Below are 16,267 nucleotides of genomic sequence, written 5' to 3' on the forward strand. Positions count from 1 at the left end.
AATATTTTATTGATAAATTAACTCTAAAAGTAGCCACTTTCTTCCCGATGGGTCAACAGTACCATCCATGGGGGAAGGAAGGGCAGGAAAGAGGTGGGACCCATGTCACACACACACACACAAGCTATGGAATCCCTGGGAAGGCAGAAGTGGGGGTAACAACTGACATAGGGGTTCTGAGAGAGCAGCCCCCTACCACCACACTTACCACCCTGAGTGGAACCCAGGGTTGTCAAAAGGAATGGAGCACCTTGGAACTTTATTGCTGGTGAATCCAAGGAGAGTCAGACTCTGCCAGGCTGCAGTTGCCCATAGGGTGGGCATTAGGCATCAGTGCCCGGGGCTGCAGAGGAGAGGCCATTCTGGTGCCTTCCTCTGGTAGGCCCCATTCATGGTATTAAGCCCCAACCCACTTATCCCCAGGGGACGGAAGGGGTGTTTGAGCCAGGCAGGATTGGGGAAGGGTTACAGTGTACAGGTCATGGGCAGTGCAGGTGCCTGGAGGAACAGGGCAGAAAGAGGACAGCAAAGGAACTGCCCGCCTGGCCTCTCACAGATCTATGGTTTCACTGCTGATGCTGAGCTCATCAATCTGTCGGCAAGCATCCAGGAACTGCTCCTGGAGCAGGGCTTCTTCCCTGGCCAGCTTTGATCTTTCTGGAGAATTGCAGGAGGGCAGGGATAGTGCCCTATAGCACCCAGGGGCAGGGGGACTGGAGCTACTCCCTGAAGGTCGGGGGGTGCTGCAGATTCCTGCCAAAGAAGATCGAGGGGGCTTCTCTGGGCTGGAGCAGAGCAGCATGGATGAGCTGTCCCTGGAGAGTCCATACAGAGAGCCCGAGGAGGCGCTGCTACCCACCAGCCAGGCCCCAGGGGAGGGAAGCACAGGGGCTGGGGAGGTTGGCTCTTGCCCATTGACGACATTTGGCCCCGTCCCAGAACTATCCTCACTGGAGGTGGTTCCAGTGAGGCTAGGCCCTGGCAGGGTCTCCCTAAAGACAGGACCCTGGAAAAAGCTTGGAGTGATTAGGACCTCACTGCAGAGGGCCTCCGCAATGCTCCGGTGCAGGTCGATGGGGGAGGGGGGGCAGAAGTCCACAGTGCAATCACTGCCGGTGCCTGGGGAAGAAGCTGCTGAGGGGGCTGTGTTGGCAGCCACCCCCTCAATGCCCAGGTGGCCACTGCCTGGGAGGAGAAGGTCAGGACCTGGCCCAGTCAGGGCACACAGAGGCAACAGCTCAGCCTCACCCTGTTCAATGGCGTTTCCTGGGGGCACCTTGTTTTGGGGCCCTGATTCCCAGCCTGATGGCAGCAGTGGGGCCCCGTGACCTGGGGACAAACGGAACAGCTTGGCCCAGCATCTCTGGGAAAGCCGAGGGCTGCAGAGCACTGGGTAAAGCCCCAACAAGGCTAATGGTAGAGCCACACCAACCTCACCCAGCCGCAAACCCAGCTGGAAAGCCCACCAGGGCCAGGGCCCTGCCAGGCCCAGCTGGCCTCCATAGCCCAGAGTGTACAACACCATATAGCCCTGGAGTCCCCCACTTAGCAGGCCAAAGGCCCCTGCCACCGGGGCTGTACGTGCTGCCCATTGCCATGACTGAGGCAGGGCAAAGGGGCCCTGAGTCAGTGGAGTTGGGGTGGGACCCTTGAGACCAGCACCCCCCAGAGGGACCCCTGGCCTCCGTCGGCTCCTCCAGCAGGAGAGAGCTAGTAAGAGTCCTGAGAAAAGGGATGCCAAGAGAGCAGCAAGGCCCCTGGAGGCTAGCAGAAGGGGGAAAAGGGGCCTTGAGATGGCTCCAGCCATAGTGGCCCCCACAGAGAGGCCCAGCACCAGGAGGAGCAGGGTGGCCAGGCCCCCAGGGCAGCGGGGCGGCTGGGGGCGGGCCAGCAGCAGGCAGGCCAGCCCCAGACAGGCAGATAGGCAGGGCAGAGACAAGTCATGCAGGAGCAGACGGACCAGTGCAGGCAACCTCTCTCTGTGCCCATAGGCATCATAAAAAAGAGGGAAGGCCCGGGCAGCTCCAGCCGAGAGCAGAAGTAAATTGAGTAGAGCTAAACAAGGGGCTCCTGGTGGGCAACGCCAAGGCAGGAGAGCCAGACTCAGCAGGGCCAACAAGGCCACCAGCCCAAAGAGCGCACCCACCCCATACACATGGGCCTCCCATGCCAGCCCCCACCGGGCTCGGGCAGAGGCCCAGTCAGCCTCTAGGTTCAGAAAAATTGGGGGTAATGGAGCCAGTGGAGGGAGATCCTCAGGTTCAGGCAGGTCCATGGTGCCACAGGCTTCTGACCCACACTCTGGCTGTGCTGATGAGGTCCTCAGGCTGGTTGGAGAAGGGTCATTTGGGGTGGGAGTGATATCTACAGACACAGGAGACAGATTATTAGTAAAGCCACCATGCTGCCAACTTCCAGTCCACTAAGTACCCAGCTTAGGTGCTTTACCCTAATCCAGGGGTGGGGAACCTGCAGCCTCAAGTGAAGTGAACTTCACAGTTCAAGTTTGGATTCAGTAAAAGGGCCATACTTGAGGACTTAAAGGGCCACATGTGGCCTCCAGACCTCAGGTTCCCCACCCCTGACCATCACTAGAACAGACGGAATCTGTCAGTCCATCCAGGACCTTTCCTTTCCTTCCCTTGAAATCAGACCCTTGGGGCTACTCCCCAGTCAAACAAGCAAGCAAGCATTGATTAACTACCATGTACCAGGCTTTGTGGAAAGCCACGGAGAGAACAAAGTCAAAAACGAAACCTTGCTTCCCAGTGCGCTATCTTACCCTGTGGTGCACTGTCTACTCCTCAGGCCTCACTTCTCCCTTGGTTCCCAACCCCTTGTCTCCCAGGTCACATTCAAACTCATCACCCCAGACTTTTAGCCTTGTCCCTGCCCATCGTCACCTGCATAGTGCAAAGGAGCTTTTTCACATGGAACCGGAAATGTTTGAGAGGGATGAGACTTTTGAGGATCATAAAAGGATCTCAGCTCTAAGGCTAGAAGGAAACTCATTTTATAGATATGAAATCAGACACCCAAGGAAGTTAAATGAGTGGTGTCAAATTCAAACAGAAACGGGGCCATTAAACCATACATAAAAATCCCTGTGGATTTTTGTATTAAAATTTTCAATGTTCTATTGCATTTTTATTTATTGTATTAAATATTTCATTTACATTACATTAAATAATTCAATTATCTCTTCATCTGGTTAGGCCTGCGCCTGTGCTCAGGAGCATGATGCCGGAGTGTCCTACGCCTCTGGAGTAAATCACTCCCCTGAGATTTCCAAGATGATAATTGTCAGAAGCAAGATCTGAATCCACATCCTCTAACTTCAGAGTTGGTTCTCCATCCAGTACTTCTTCCCACCTCCTCCTAATTTTACAGCTCAAGAAACCAAACTGAGTTCTGAGACCCAGACCAGACTTGTCCACTAGTTAGAGGCAGAGCTGGGATTAGAACCCAAGCCCCCTGGGCTCTCCACTGAGAGCTCTTCTCACCCTAGAAGAGTATCTCTCATAAAGGTTTTCAGAAGAGTACCTCAGGCAGCTAGATGATACGGTGGATAGAGCACCAACCCTGAATTCAGGAAGACCTGAGTTCAAATCTGGCCTCAGACACTTGACGCTTACTAGTTGTATGACCCTGGGCAAATCACTTCACCCCATTGCCCCTTCCCCCTCAAAAAAAAAAAAAAGGAAGAGCATCTCTCATAGTGGTTTTCTTTCTTTGAAGCAACTTTTACATCTCGTGTTTAGGATCACACAGCTAGTAAGTATCTGAGGCTGGATTTGAACTCAATGTCCTCCTGATTCCAGTGTTAATGCTCTACCCACTAAGCCACCTAGCTGCCCCAATTGCTTTCTTCTCATCCCTTCTTCTGCACTATCCCCAGAACACAAAACAGCCTCTTCCCCGCCCTTCCCCTTAATGTTCTTATCTCCTCAGGAAAGCTCCCTCATTCCCCTCCCCCTCCCCCTTGCTAGTCATTCCGGTAACCCTGGGATAGATAGACGTTTCCCCTCCCCAGAGCGTTCTGATAACAGCACAAACTCTCCTCATTCTCACTTGCCACTCACTCCCACTGAACTCTCAACCATCCCAGGGTCTCACCTGGTCTTTCCGGCAACCACTACAAAGAAGACAAGGCGTTAATCCTGGAAAGTTTTCAGGACTGGCTAACAGAACTGGGACCATTTTACTGAGGAGGAAACTGAGATCGACTCTTCTGTGTCCCCAGCCTGATTTTCCAGGAGGAATAACTGGGGAGGGGGTAATGGGAAGGAATAAGAGTCTAATTCCCTAATCTCTTCTAAGTTGACCAGCTCTGCCCCTCAGCACCCTGCTTGTGTTCCCAGAATTCCAGGTCCCAAATTCTTGGGAGGTGGGAGTAGGGAAGGGAATAAGCATTTATATAGTGCCTACTATGTGTGCCAAGGCCTCGGAAACCAGGAATACCTAGGCTGGAGTCCAGCCTCTGACCCACACTGGTTGCCTGACTATGTGCAGGTCACAACCTTTGAGTGCTGAGGGTAACTATCTTAAAGAAGATGCCTACACCAATGAAATCCCAGGTTCAGCAGGAGGCAGGGCTGTTTTGTGTCTGGGAAGCTGCAGAAATAGAGATTTGAGAGGGATCAGGAGAGGACACTGGAAGGTGTGATCACCCATCCTCCCAGCAGGCTTAGCTATACCATGGTCAAAAAAGATGAAAGACAGGGACACTAGGGGAAGGGATGGAGGAATGGTGTGGGACTGACAGGAAGCAGCTGTGAATAGGAATGGGGAGGGGTACGTTGGCCACTGGACTCATGACGCCAACAGCCTGGCCAGTCAAAGTTGGACAACCCAAGGAAAGCCCCAAGAACACACCCGAGGCTGCTCTAGAAAGAACTCTTGGGACACATCCAGTGTTAGGGTGCTCAGGAAAAGGAAGGGAAAAGGCAGGGATCTGAGAAAGAACCTGGAGAATGAAAAAGGGGGAAAACTGGAGAGGTGGCAAGGGGTTAAGAGTTAGAAAAGTCAGGAGGAAGGTGATTAGGGCAGGTGACAAGTGAGAGAGCTGGACAGGTGGGAGGAGAGAGGAATTGAGGGGTCAGGAGGGGTGAGAGCTGGAGAGATCAGAAGGGCAAATATACACAGTTCAATTCCAGCTGCACGATGGAAGCTGAGAGTCCTCTGGGATCTCTATTTAATCCCATTTCCTAAATCACTCCCTCTTTCTAACTCAGCCCCACCCTCTGCCACATAGATAGCTTAAATCTACAAAATGTCTAATACTCATCACCCATCAGCAAAATCAGTAGCTTGTGTCTTTAGTGATCCATCTGGTGTTTTATTTAACTGAAGGCTGCTTTTGAAAAAGGCTTGCACCTCAGAAAGGTGCAAGACGCAGAAGAATGAATACCGGATTGGGGGCCAGAGGGTCTGGGTCAGAATTCTGATTCTACCATTTACTCCCTATGAGACTTTGGGAAAGTCATTGAATCTCAGTCTCCTTATCTGTAAAATAAGAGGACTGGCCCCTCATCAGGGGAAAGGGGGGACCTCTGATGTATTTATTTAGTGACTCCTGCATTTGAGAAGAGAGATCCTCAAAGTCTACTTCTTTCTTCCCTGGTTGCTGAACTATTATGTGGGTACAAATTCTTATTTACTTGCAAAAAAAAAAAAAAGCTCAGGGAAAGGGGAGAAGGGAGGTATAGAACCCAGCTTTTTTTGATCCTAATTTAATACCTGACAGAAAATTAGTAACTATTAACTCAAAACAATTCATTTTTTTTTTCCATTTGCATGATCTGTAGTTACACTGACATGGCAAAAGTTCTCTGCCCCATCCTGTTTTCTTATGATGAGTTCTCAAAATTGCAAATACATCACTTAAACACTGAAATTTATCTTTCATCTTTATCTAGTTCTTTAACAATATATCTACTTATTTGGAACTACACCCAAAGGGCTATAAAAATTTGCATATCCTTTGACCCAGCAATAGTACTTCTAGGGCGGTATCCCAAAGAGATCATAAAAATGGGAAAAGGACCCACATGTACAAAAATATTTATAGCAGCTCTTTTTGTGGTGGCAAAGAGTTGGAAATTGAGAGGATGCCCATCAATTGGGGAATGGCTGAACAAGTTGTGGTATATGAATGTAATGGAATACTATTGTGCTATCAGAAGTGATGAGCAAGAGGACTTCAGAAAACCCTGGAAAGACTTGCATGGACTGATGCTGACTGAAGTGAGCAAAACCAGGAGAAGGTTGTACATGGTAACAGCCATGTTGTGCAGTGACTAACTTTGATAGACTTAGTTCTTCTCAGTAATGCAAGGATCTAAGACATCTCCAAAAGTCTCATGATGGAAAATGCTATCCACATCCACAGAAAGAACTATGGAGTTTGAATGAAAATCAAAGCATACTATTTGTTTTTTTTTCTTCTGTTTTGTTTTTTTCTCTTTGTTGTGGTTCCTCCTATTGGTTCTAATTCTTCCTTACAACATGACTAATGTGAAAATATGTTTAATAGGAATGTATATAGAGAGCCTATATTAGACTGCATGCTGTCTTAGGAGGGAGGTAGGGAAGGAGTGGGAGAAAAATTTAAAACTCAAAAGCTTATGGAAGTTATTGTTGATAACTAAAAATAAATTAATTAATAAAAAAATTATATATCTGCTTCTTCCTACAAAGAACTTTGTATTACCTTTTGTTGTATGCAGCATTGCAAAAATAAGGAATAAAATTGATAGGCAAAAAAAAAAATGGCCTCCAAGCTCCCTCTAAGTTCTAAAGCTACAATCTCATGATTCTAATTAACCAAGAATAAACATGAGCATACATGGCTTTATTGAATTCAACAAATGCCATTTGGATGTGCTTAACAGTCTCTAATGAAGGTACAGGTGCCTAGTGACTAAATAAACCATAAGCTAAAGTACTTAAAGGACAAAAGACAAAGAACTTAGTTTCTTCAACTAAAAAAAAAAGAAGATTGGACTAGGTAACCTTCGAGGTCACTTCTAGCTCTAAAGCTATTATCCTAATTAGCATAATGAATAAACATAAACACAATGCTTCACTTTACTGAGTCCAATAATCTGGGTATGCTAACAGTCCTTAATGAAGATCTCAGCTATCTAGCAAATAAATAAGTCATTAGGTTGAGCACTGAGCCTGGCACATAGTAGGATGTTTATTGATTGATTACCTGAGAACTGAGGACAAGGTGAAGGACAACTGATACCTAACCTATTTGGTTTCCTCTTCTGTAAAATGAAGGGATCATAGTTTTAGGGCTAGAAGAAATCTTAGAATTATAAAAAATGGCTTCTGAGGTTTCCAGCTCTGGATTTATCATCTTATAATTCTAATTTATTGATCAGTATGGTACTTTAACTGGTTATTAGATATTAGCCAGGGTAAATATTCTCTCTATCTCTCTGTATGTCTCTGTCTCTCAGTCTTGATCTCTGTATCTCTTTTTTCTGGCCCCTTTCCCCATTCTTTAGTTTCTTCTTACCTTTTAGTCCAGACCAGTGCTTCTATAAAGCTTTCTCTTGGACATCATCCCCAATCTACTTTGTAGCATCTTCAGTAATAGCTCAAATACATGATAATTACTCACATTTTTATAAGCTTTTAAAGTTTGCAAAGCACTTTGCCCCCAATAACACTGAAAAGTAAGTCATAAGGAAACCATAGGGAGGAACAGGAAGGAAACCCTAAAACCCCTACTCTTCTCATCTTTTTCCTTTCCTCTTTCCCCTGCTCCCATCTGTTGGGTAATCTTGTTTTCCTGGCCCTGAGGGCATAGCCATGCAGCTGGACAGGAACTAACCCTTTCCCTCCAATGGAACATCAAGCAATGCAAAAAACCCACCCAGGTTGGAAAGACCCCAGAAGAAACAGAATGGCCCCATTCTTCCCTCTCATCACCAACTTCACTAGGATGTTCTGGGAAACCAGGCCCTTAGATAACTAAGAGTTCTGGGTTCTGCCCTGGACCCCCTAATGTTACTCACCCCTCTTCTCTCCCTTCATTATCATAGTCAAATGCACCCTTCCACAAAGGCTTGCCCCCAACCCACCAACTATCACCACTAACAGTAACCCTCTATATAATGGGGAAAGTACCAGATTTGGAAAAAGAAGACCCAGCCCTGAGCCCTGGCTCTGCTTCTTACCAGCTTTTTGACCTTGAATAAATTGTGTGACTCATCTGAATCTCATTTCTTTCATTTGTACAATGGAGATAAAAATACCAGCACTTTCTGCTTATTGCAAGGAAAGTACCTGACAAACCTTAAATTATAGAATTCTACTACATTTAAAATCAGTGTAGACTCTACCTCAGAGGATTGTTAGGAAGTTCCAATAATAAAAATAATAACTTACATTTACATGGAGTTTGCAAATTACTTTACAAACATTATCTCATTTAATCCTTATAACAACCCTGTTAGGTATGTGCTACAGGTAGCATTAACCTCATTTTACAGATGAGGAAACTGAGGCTCAGAGAGGTTAAGTAATTTGACCATGGTCCCACAGTAGTATGTGACAGTAGTGGCATTTACCCAGGTCCAAGCCCAGCACTACTCTATCCCTACTATAGCACTGCCTCAAATGAGATGATGTACATGACACTTTGTGAACCTTAAGTACCATACAAATGGCGGCAGTTATGATGTCAGCATGTAGCCACCCCAACTCCTCAACATTCCTTCCCCAACACACATACACAGATAGGAAACCCCTGCAGATTCAAAAGCATTGAGACAGAGAACGCTAACACAGCTCACCAGAGAGGAAGGAGGAAGAAATCATTGCATAAAATTGCACAAATTATTGCATAAAAGATTCTACTTGGCAAGCTCAGCCTCCACAACTGTTCTAAGGCTCCGAATTCAAGTCGTCAACATCACTCAACACCCACTAGGTGCCTGGCATTGTGCTAGGTATTATTGATGTGTGTGTATTCGTGCCTGAACAGTGGGGGTGTTACAAAGGAGAAAGAAAACTCAAGTTTCTGCCCTCACAGAATAGATGTAACTTTAATTTCAGTCTCTAAGCCTTCTTCTTGACAGGATTCAGTTTTCCTGCCTGAGACACCTCAAAGATTCCGGCTTTCTCCCCCATCCTTCCTGGTAAAGGACAAGAGGAGGGAGGGTGCAGCTAGGTGGTATAGTGGATAAAGCACCAGCCCTGGAGTCAGGAAGACCTGAGTTCAAATGTGGCCTCAGACACTTATTAGTTTTGTGGCCCTGGGGCAAGTCACTTAATCCTGGTTTCCTCCCAAAAAAGGGGGGGAGGGGGAGATGGGATATCTGCTTTTTCCTATCCAAGTTCACTGAGTGGAATCTCATGGGTTCCTAAGACTGAGATCTTAGGACAGAGGTTCTTAACCTTTTTTGTGTCATGGATCCTTTTGGCAGTCAGGGGATGCCTATGGATTCCCACTCAAATAATGCTTTTAACTGCATAAAATAAAATACATAGGAATACAAAGGAAACCAATGGTATGGAAATAGTTACAAATATGGGGGGGAAAAAGAAAAAAAACAGAAAACAAATTTACTTACACCAGACTAGATGGTATATAGACTACATTGGACTAGATGATTTCTAAGATCCTAGAAGGATCTTAGAAATCATCTAGTCCAATCCCCTTATATCACAGATGAGGAAACTGAGGCACAAAAAGGGGTTAAAGTGACTCCCAAGTTACACAGACAGGAAGGAACAGAACCAGAACTGAAATCCCTGTTCTTTTCCTCCAAATTCAGTACTCTTTCCACTATACTCCTCTGCTTCTCTCTACCCTGAGGTGATTCCCTCCTGCCCAGTCTTCCAGTGGATACTGGGGGGAGGGTGGGGAACTACCAGCAGGAGTAAGCAGTTTAAGAGGTGGCTGAGAGACAGGAGCTGGGCCCAGGCAATGGCTTGTCTGGAGGAAAAGCAAGGCCCATTTTAACCAGAGGTGGCTCAGATCAAAAGGACTAAGAAAAGGTCTGCTCTGGCCCTGAAGACTTGGAGACTGTCGTTGGTATAGTTCCTTATCATCCCCACCCCGACCCCATCCAAGATCTTAAATTCCCACAAGGCTTCTAAGGAAAGAGAAACTCTGCATAGTCATAAGCCAATCCACAAATCCCCCTCAGGTTCAAAAGACTTCAGAAAAATAAGAATGGATTCATCCTCCCTTGCAAGGGGTCGGCCACTTCAGCCATCCCAGGTGTCCTAGTCAAGACTCACTGACCTCTCCAAAAGATACCAACCATCCAGAGCCTGTCCCAGGGAAACAGGAAGAGAAGAGATTAGCCTCCCTAGGCCACCAGCAAGAAGGGAGGAGGAAGAGGAGGAGGAAGAAGGGGAGGGGGGAGAAGGAGGAAGAATAAGGGGAGGGAGGAGGAGGGGGAGGAGGAGGAGGAAGAGGAAGGGTAAAAGGAGGGGAAGGAGGAGGAGGGGGAGGAAGAGGAGTTCTCCAGCTGAGCTAAACCAAGCTGCCTCTGACTGTCCAGAGTCATTAGGCCTTTCTTGGTCAAGGCTGTCACCTGGGCTGACAGGCTGCCAGCCAGCATCCTCTTAAGCCATCTCCCACCCTGAGTGCCACAGACACCTCCTTGACACCTTCAGGAGGGGCTCCTCTTTCCCATATAGACAGAGTAGGAAGGTGTTACCAGGAGACCAGTGCTGACTGGCACCTCACTTGAGGGGGATTTCTTTGACCAAAGTAGGAAACATAACTATCAGGATTAGCTCGGCGCCACATCAAACTTCAGCTCCAGTTCAATCTTAGGGGGCCGTGGAGTGATTGCCACCCTCCTCACCATTGATTTCTGTACCCAAGACAGTTTTAAGAAGTATTCTCAAGAGGTAGCTAGGTGATGCAGTGGATAGAGCACTTGCCCTGGAGTCAGGAGGACCTGAGTTCAAATTTGTCCTCAGAAACTTATTAGCTATGTGACCCTGAGCAAGTCACTTAACCCTGATTGCTTCCAAAAGGGAAAAAAAAAAAGTATTCTCAAGACATAGAGTTGAGAATAGTTGCATCCCATAGTCAGCCCCTCAAAGGAATCAAGTGTTGATCTCTTTGGAGCTGGTTGTCTTCCTGCCCCACGTATCCAAGAAGAGGAGCAATCTTTCATCCTCATTGTGAGCAGGGCTGGGGCCGCCTCACTACATGCCCTACCCAATTCATACCACTACATAGCAGTGATTTGGAGGGTTTAAGACCCAGCTAAAATGTTACTTTCTATAAGAAGCTTTTCGCCAAACTCCCTTAATGCCTTAGTTATCCCCAATTAATCTTGAATATATTTATTTGACATGGTCATTTGAAAGTTGTCTCCCTCATTAGGCTGAGAGCAGGGACTGTCTTTTGTCTCTCTTTGTACCCCCGGTGCTTAGCACAGTGGCTGGCACATAGGAGGCACTTAATAAATGCATATTGACTGACTGACTGACCAGCACATGCAGGACCTGGCAATAAGTATGTTGAACAAGCCTTGGCTACAACTCCACCACAAATCAACAAGCAGTATGTTTATGCTAGATACATAGGCCTAAGCACAGCCGTGAGTCACTCCCACCCTTGAAGCCCAGGACTGGATCTAGTTTAATCATGAGCTTCCTACGGAGTAAGAAGGGAGAAAGGAGCCTGGGCTTCCTGCACCCTCTGAAGTTTTCCACCTATGCTATGGTGCACACATAGTATTTGTTTTTGCTCCAAGTCCACATTCTCACGTCTTTCCCCTGAGGAACCAAGCTCTGTCTGCTCCTGACAGCATGTCATGTCAGATCCCACTGCAAAAGCAGACAGCAGTACAAGAGGAGAGAGACAATGGCAGGCCAGGCAGAGTGTAGAGGGAAGAGGCAAGATGGAAGGGGACCTCGGGGTCTTTATCTGAGGGAGGAGAGATCTCTAGGGACTCTCACGGCTTTAGAACCTATGAAGGACTGTGCCTTGGATGCCTGACAATACATCAAAGAGCTGTGATTTTGTTGGCATAGAAACCCCTTCCAACCACTACAGGTCTCAAACCTCCATAATTTAGTAGATAAGTCTAAGAAATCAGAGAGAGATTAAGTAACTTGCCCAATATAAAGCAGTTAAGTGCCCAAGGGTGACACAGTGAGTAGAGTATTGGAGTTGGAGCCAGGAAGACCGCATTTCTGGTACTTAGTACCTATGTGACCCTGGTAATGACCCAGCCTCAGATCAGGGATCCTTCTCCCAGCCTGAGATCAAGAATCCTCCTCTCAACCTCAGATCAGAGATCCTTCTCCCAGTCTCAGATTCCTTCTTGTTTTAAATTTATGATCTGAGGATCTCACAGCTAGGAAATGTCTGAGGTAGGACTTGAAGGCGGGTCTTTCAGACTCCAAGTCCAGCACCCTACCTACTAAGGCTTGCTGACTCATAGGCCTTGAGAATAGTAGCCTCTTAATATGTTTGTTGAATTTGTTGAATCATCCAGTGTTAGTAGAAAGCAAGGAGAGGGAGGGGAGTGCAGCAGCTGTAGAAATAACTAATAGAAGAAATCTTAGTTGGCTGCCCAACTTGTCTTTTTGTATATTTATTTGCCTCATGGTATCAGTCTTAAACTAGGGCAGCTAGGCTGTCAAAGTGGATACAGCACCAGGCCTGGAGTCAGGAAGACTCATCTTCCTGAGTTCAAACCTGGCCTCAGACACTTCCTAGCTTTGTGACCCTGGGCAAGTCACTTAACCCTGTTTACCTCAGTTTCCTCATCTGTAAATTGAGCTGGAGAAAGAAATGACAAATCACCCCAGGGTCTTTGCCAAGAAAACCTCAGATGGGGTCACAAAGAGTAAGACACACCTGAAACTACCAAAATAACAATCAGTCTTAAAACTATAAACTCCTAGTAGGCAGGAAGTGTGTCCATGTGACTTCCTACAGCACCCAGCATGGCAGCAAAGTAAGGAATAATAAATTCTCCTCCATTAGAATGTAAGTTCCTTGAGGGCAGAAATAGTTTTGGCCTTTCTTTGTGTCCCCCAGTTTAGGATAGTGCCTGGAATAGAGTAAGTACTTACAAAATTCATGTTGACTGAATAGCTTGATTTGATGAGGATGAGGAAGGGAGGACAGCAAACTCTTACCTGGAGGTTCACTCCCCGCTGAATCATTGCCTGGAGAGGAGCCTGGGCCCACGGTGCTATTAGTGAGGTTATCCTCCAAAGGCTGGGAGGACAGGGTCGTGCCAAAGAATCCTGCAAAGGGAATGGGAATCCCTGAGACCATGCCCTGATTACCCAGCCTTTCTCTCTCTCCCATCAACCCTCAGGAATGTGCTTCAAGAGGGCTTAGGGAGAAACCCCCAGAGGCCCATAGGATGTGGGATAAGATGTAGGAAGGGTCCCAGGACATAATCTAACCCAACCTCTTCATTTTAGAGAAGAGAAAACTGTGACAGAGTGGAGCCAAGACTTGATCTAAGTTACACAGAGAACTCAGACCAGAATACAGGTGTTTTGACTTGACTTTCTACCATACCACAGCTCATCTATGATACGTACTTTGTCCTCTACACAATTCCTAAGTAATCATAGGTGGGCTTGAAAGACGCATCCACAAGGGAGTTAATGGGGTAAAAGACAGATGTAACGCATGGGATAGGGTTGGCACCAGCCATTTGGTAAATAATCTATACCCTACTGGTTGAGACAAGCACCGCTCATTCCAGTTTGCATTCTAGAAGGATGGGAAGGGGTTGGATGTTTGGAGGTAATGAAGTGAACAATAGTGGTCCTCTCTCCAGTAAGCTGGTGCTAGGGTGGCCCACCAGGGGTTCCCACATCCCATCTCTGGAGCCCCCATGGCTAGAAGGCCAGTACTCACCAAAGGGACCCAGGCGGCCTGCTATCTCTGCCAGGCTGGCCCGAAGGCTAGGTAGCAAGGGCAACATCTTGTGCCCAAGGGTAGGTGCTGCCCCTGCTTTCAGCGCCACATCAAACTTCAGCTCCAATTCACCCTTGTGGGGCCATGGGGTGCTGGGTGGTGGGGCTGTGGCTTGGAAGGTAGTGTCCACGGATATCGTGCTCAGGAGAGGAAGCCCATCTTTGGGCCCTGAGTTGGGAGAGGTGGACTGCAAAGGCAGGGTGGAGGTACTGGAGACAGCACTGCCCTCAGCAGACCCCCACTCTGGGGAACTCATCACCAACCCAGAGAGAAAGTCAGTTCTCAGCCCACTGACCGAGTCATCAGGCCCCTGGTCCAGGATTTGGAGTCGAGGCTGGGTGTCTGTGGCAACTCCTCCCCAGGCAGATCCAGGTCCCCGAACATGGAACTTAAAGTTGAGGCCCAGGTTGAGAGACAGCATGGAGGCCTCACTCTGAGGGCGTGGGGCCAAGGTGGTAAGAAAAGCACCAGGAACTGGGGAGCCAGGCTGGGGGGCCACAGGAGCACACAGGAGGGCCCAGCAAACCAGCCCCAGCCCAACCCAGCCCTGCCTGGCCATGGCCCTCACACTGGATGCAGGGAGAACACCTCACCTCCAGAGAGAAAAGGACTGTCCTCCTGTCTGTCCTAAAGAAAGGACAGATGCTCCAGTTAGCCCTGCTTGCCAAGGAAATGCTTCAGCCTCCCCTCTCCCTGGGACAGACACATAGATGGGGGTGGGGTGCACTTCTGACTCAATAAAAAGGCACGGGGGAGGGCAAGTAACAAGACCCTGTGGAGAAGGCAAAGGTCTTTGGCTCCTAGAAAGGGAATGATATTTTGGCTCCTCTCCCATCGCCCCCTTCTCTGCAAAGCAAGCTTAGTGCATTGCACATAGTAGCCACTTGATAAATGTTTATTGAATGAATGAACCTCTCTTACTCAATCTCTCAGCCTTTTATTGCTCTGGCCCGCATCCCTGGCCCATCCCTGGCCTCCACATATCTGGGGCTACGTGTCCCAATGCTGCAGTGTACATCCATATGGCCCCATCAATTCCCTCCAATGCTTCCTTCTGCCCTTTCTTACCCTTACCTAAAGCAACCAGTTGTCCCACAGGCCCTGTACTACCCCACTCTAATTCACATAGGGCACTGGGAGCTTCCAGCCATTTCTCTGTCTCACCCCCACCTGTCCACCTTGAAGGGCTGGAATTACTGACCCCAAGCCAGAACATTGGCTCTTTAACCTAGTTGAGCAACTGGGGCATAAAGGAGACAACTGGGACCTGGGGGAGGGGAGTAAAAGAGGAGAGAGGACCCATGAGGTGTTTAGGGAATTGGGAGAGAGAATGGGGGAGGGAAGCTTCAGATTCTAGCAAAAGAAGCCCCTCCCAGCATAGGAAGTCCACTCCTGGCTCTGATTCTGGCTCTGTCCTGCTTCCTACTCTACTTGCCCCTCAACCCAACTCCCTCTTGGGGATTTTCTGTTCCTTTCTTTGCAGGGAGTTGGGGGGGGGGGGATTTTCTATTTCAGAGCTAAGAAAGGCCCCAGGCTCCTGGCTCCCCAGGGAAGAAAGCCAGGCAGACCAGACTCTTAACTCCTGCAGCTAATCACAGACATACACCACCACTAGGGATGGGATAACCAGCCACATCAGGCTAGGTGGGGGTGGGGGATAGGGGGTGGGGCCAGGAAGGGAGGAAGGGAGGATGAAAGGAATAGGAAGGGGGAGGGATGAGATAAGGATTCACACATGCACAAACAACCCTCACATCACACACACACATATCTACACTGTATACCCATGTTACACACATGCACATTTACACACCCCCTACAGACGCCCATATAGGCAGCACACACACCAGTCCATTCTCTCAAATATTCTCTCCCCCCTGTTCAACTCCTCCTTCACTCAACATGCCCCCACACTAGTAACACCTATGTCTTCACTCACACCCCCTCACATACACACAACCCACAATCCAGCCCAGTCCTACACACAAGCACGCGCACACACATGCATATACACTCCCCCAAGACCAGGGATGCGCTCATCTACCTCCTCTCCACTCCCATTCAGCCAGATTCCACTGGTTTCCCCTGGGGTCAGTCTCATCTAAAAGTCCCTTCTCAGAAAGGGGAGAAAACAGACCCTCTTGCCTAGTCCAGACCAGCTTCAAAAAGGCCAGAAATGTTGAACCCCTTCTCCCCCGCCTCCCTTGGCTACCCTCATCTTCGGTAATGAAAGCAAGAAGGGGGTAATGAATGGGGAGGAAAGACTGCTGGAGGGTCTGCCCTTGAGACATCTCCCAACGCGCGCGCGCACACACAGACACACACACACAC

At 48.2% G+C, this 16,267-nt stretch overlaps 1 protein-coding gene across 1 annotated transcript; it reads right to left on the bottom strand.

Moving 5' to 3' along the window:
• Positions 1 to 44: 44 nt before the first annotated feature.
• Positions 45 to 14,495, bottom strand: PRRT4 (proline rich transmembrane protein 4). Its single transcript, XM_027840203.1, has 3 exons — positions 13,877 to 14,495; positions 13,138 to 13,248; positions 45 to 2,364 (listed from the first exon to the last, which is right to left on the bottom strand). Exons 1-3 carry the CDS (start codon positions 14,493 to 14,495, stop codon positions 551 to 553), a joined length of 2,544 nt encoding a protein of 847 aa, XP_027696004.1. The 3' UTR covers positions 45 to 550.
• Between the last annotated feature and the right edge of the window lie 1,772 nt (positions 14,496 to 16,267).

This window comes from Vombatus ursinus, unplaced genomic scaffold (genome assembly GCF_900497805.2).
Source record: "Vombatus ursinus unplaced genomic scaffold, bare-nosed wombat genome assembly UNPS02014839.1, whole genome shotgun sequence".
NCBI classification, from domain to species: Eukaryota; Metazoa; Chordata; class Mammalia; order Diprotodontia; family Vombatidae; genus Vombatus; species Vombatus ursinus.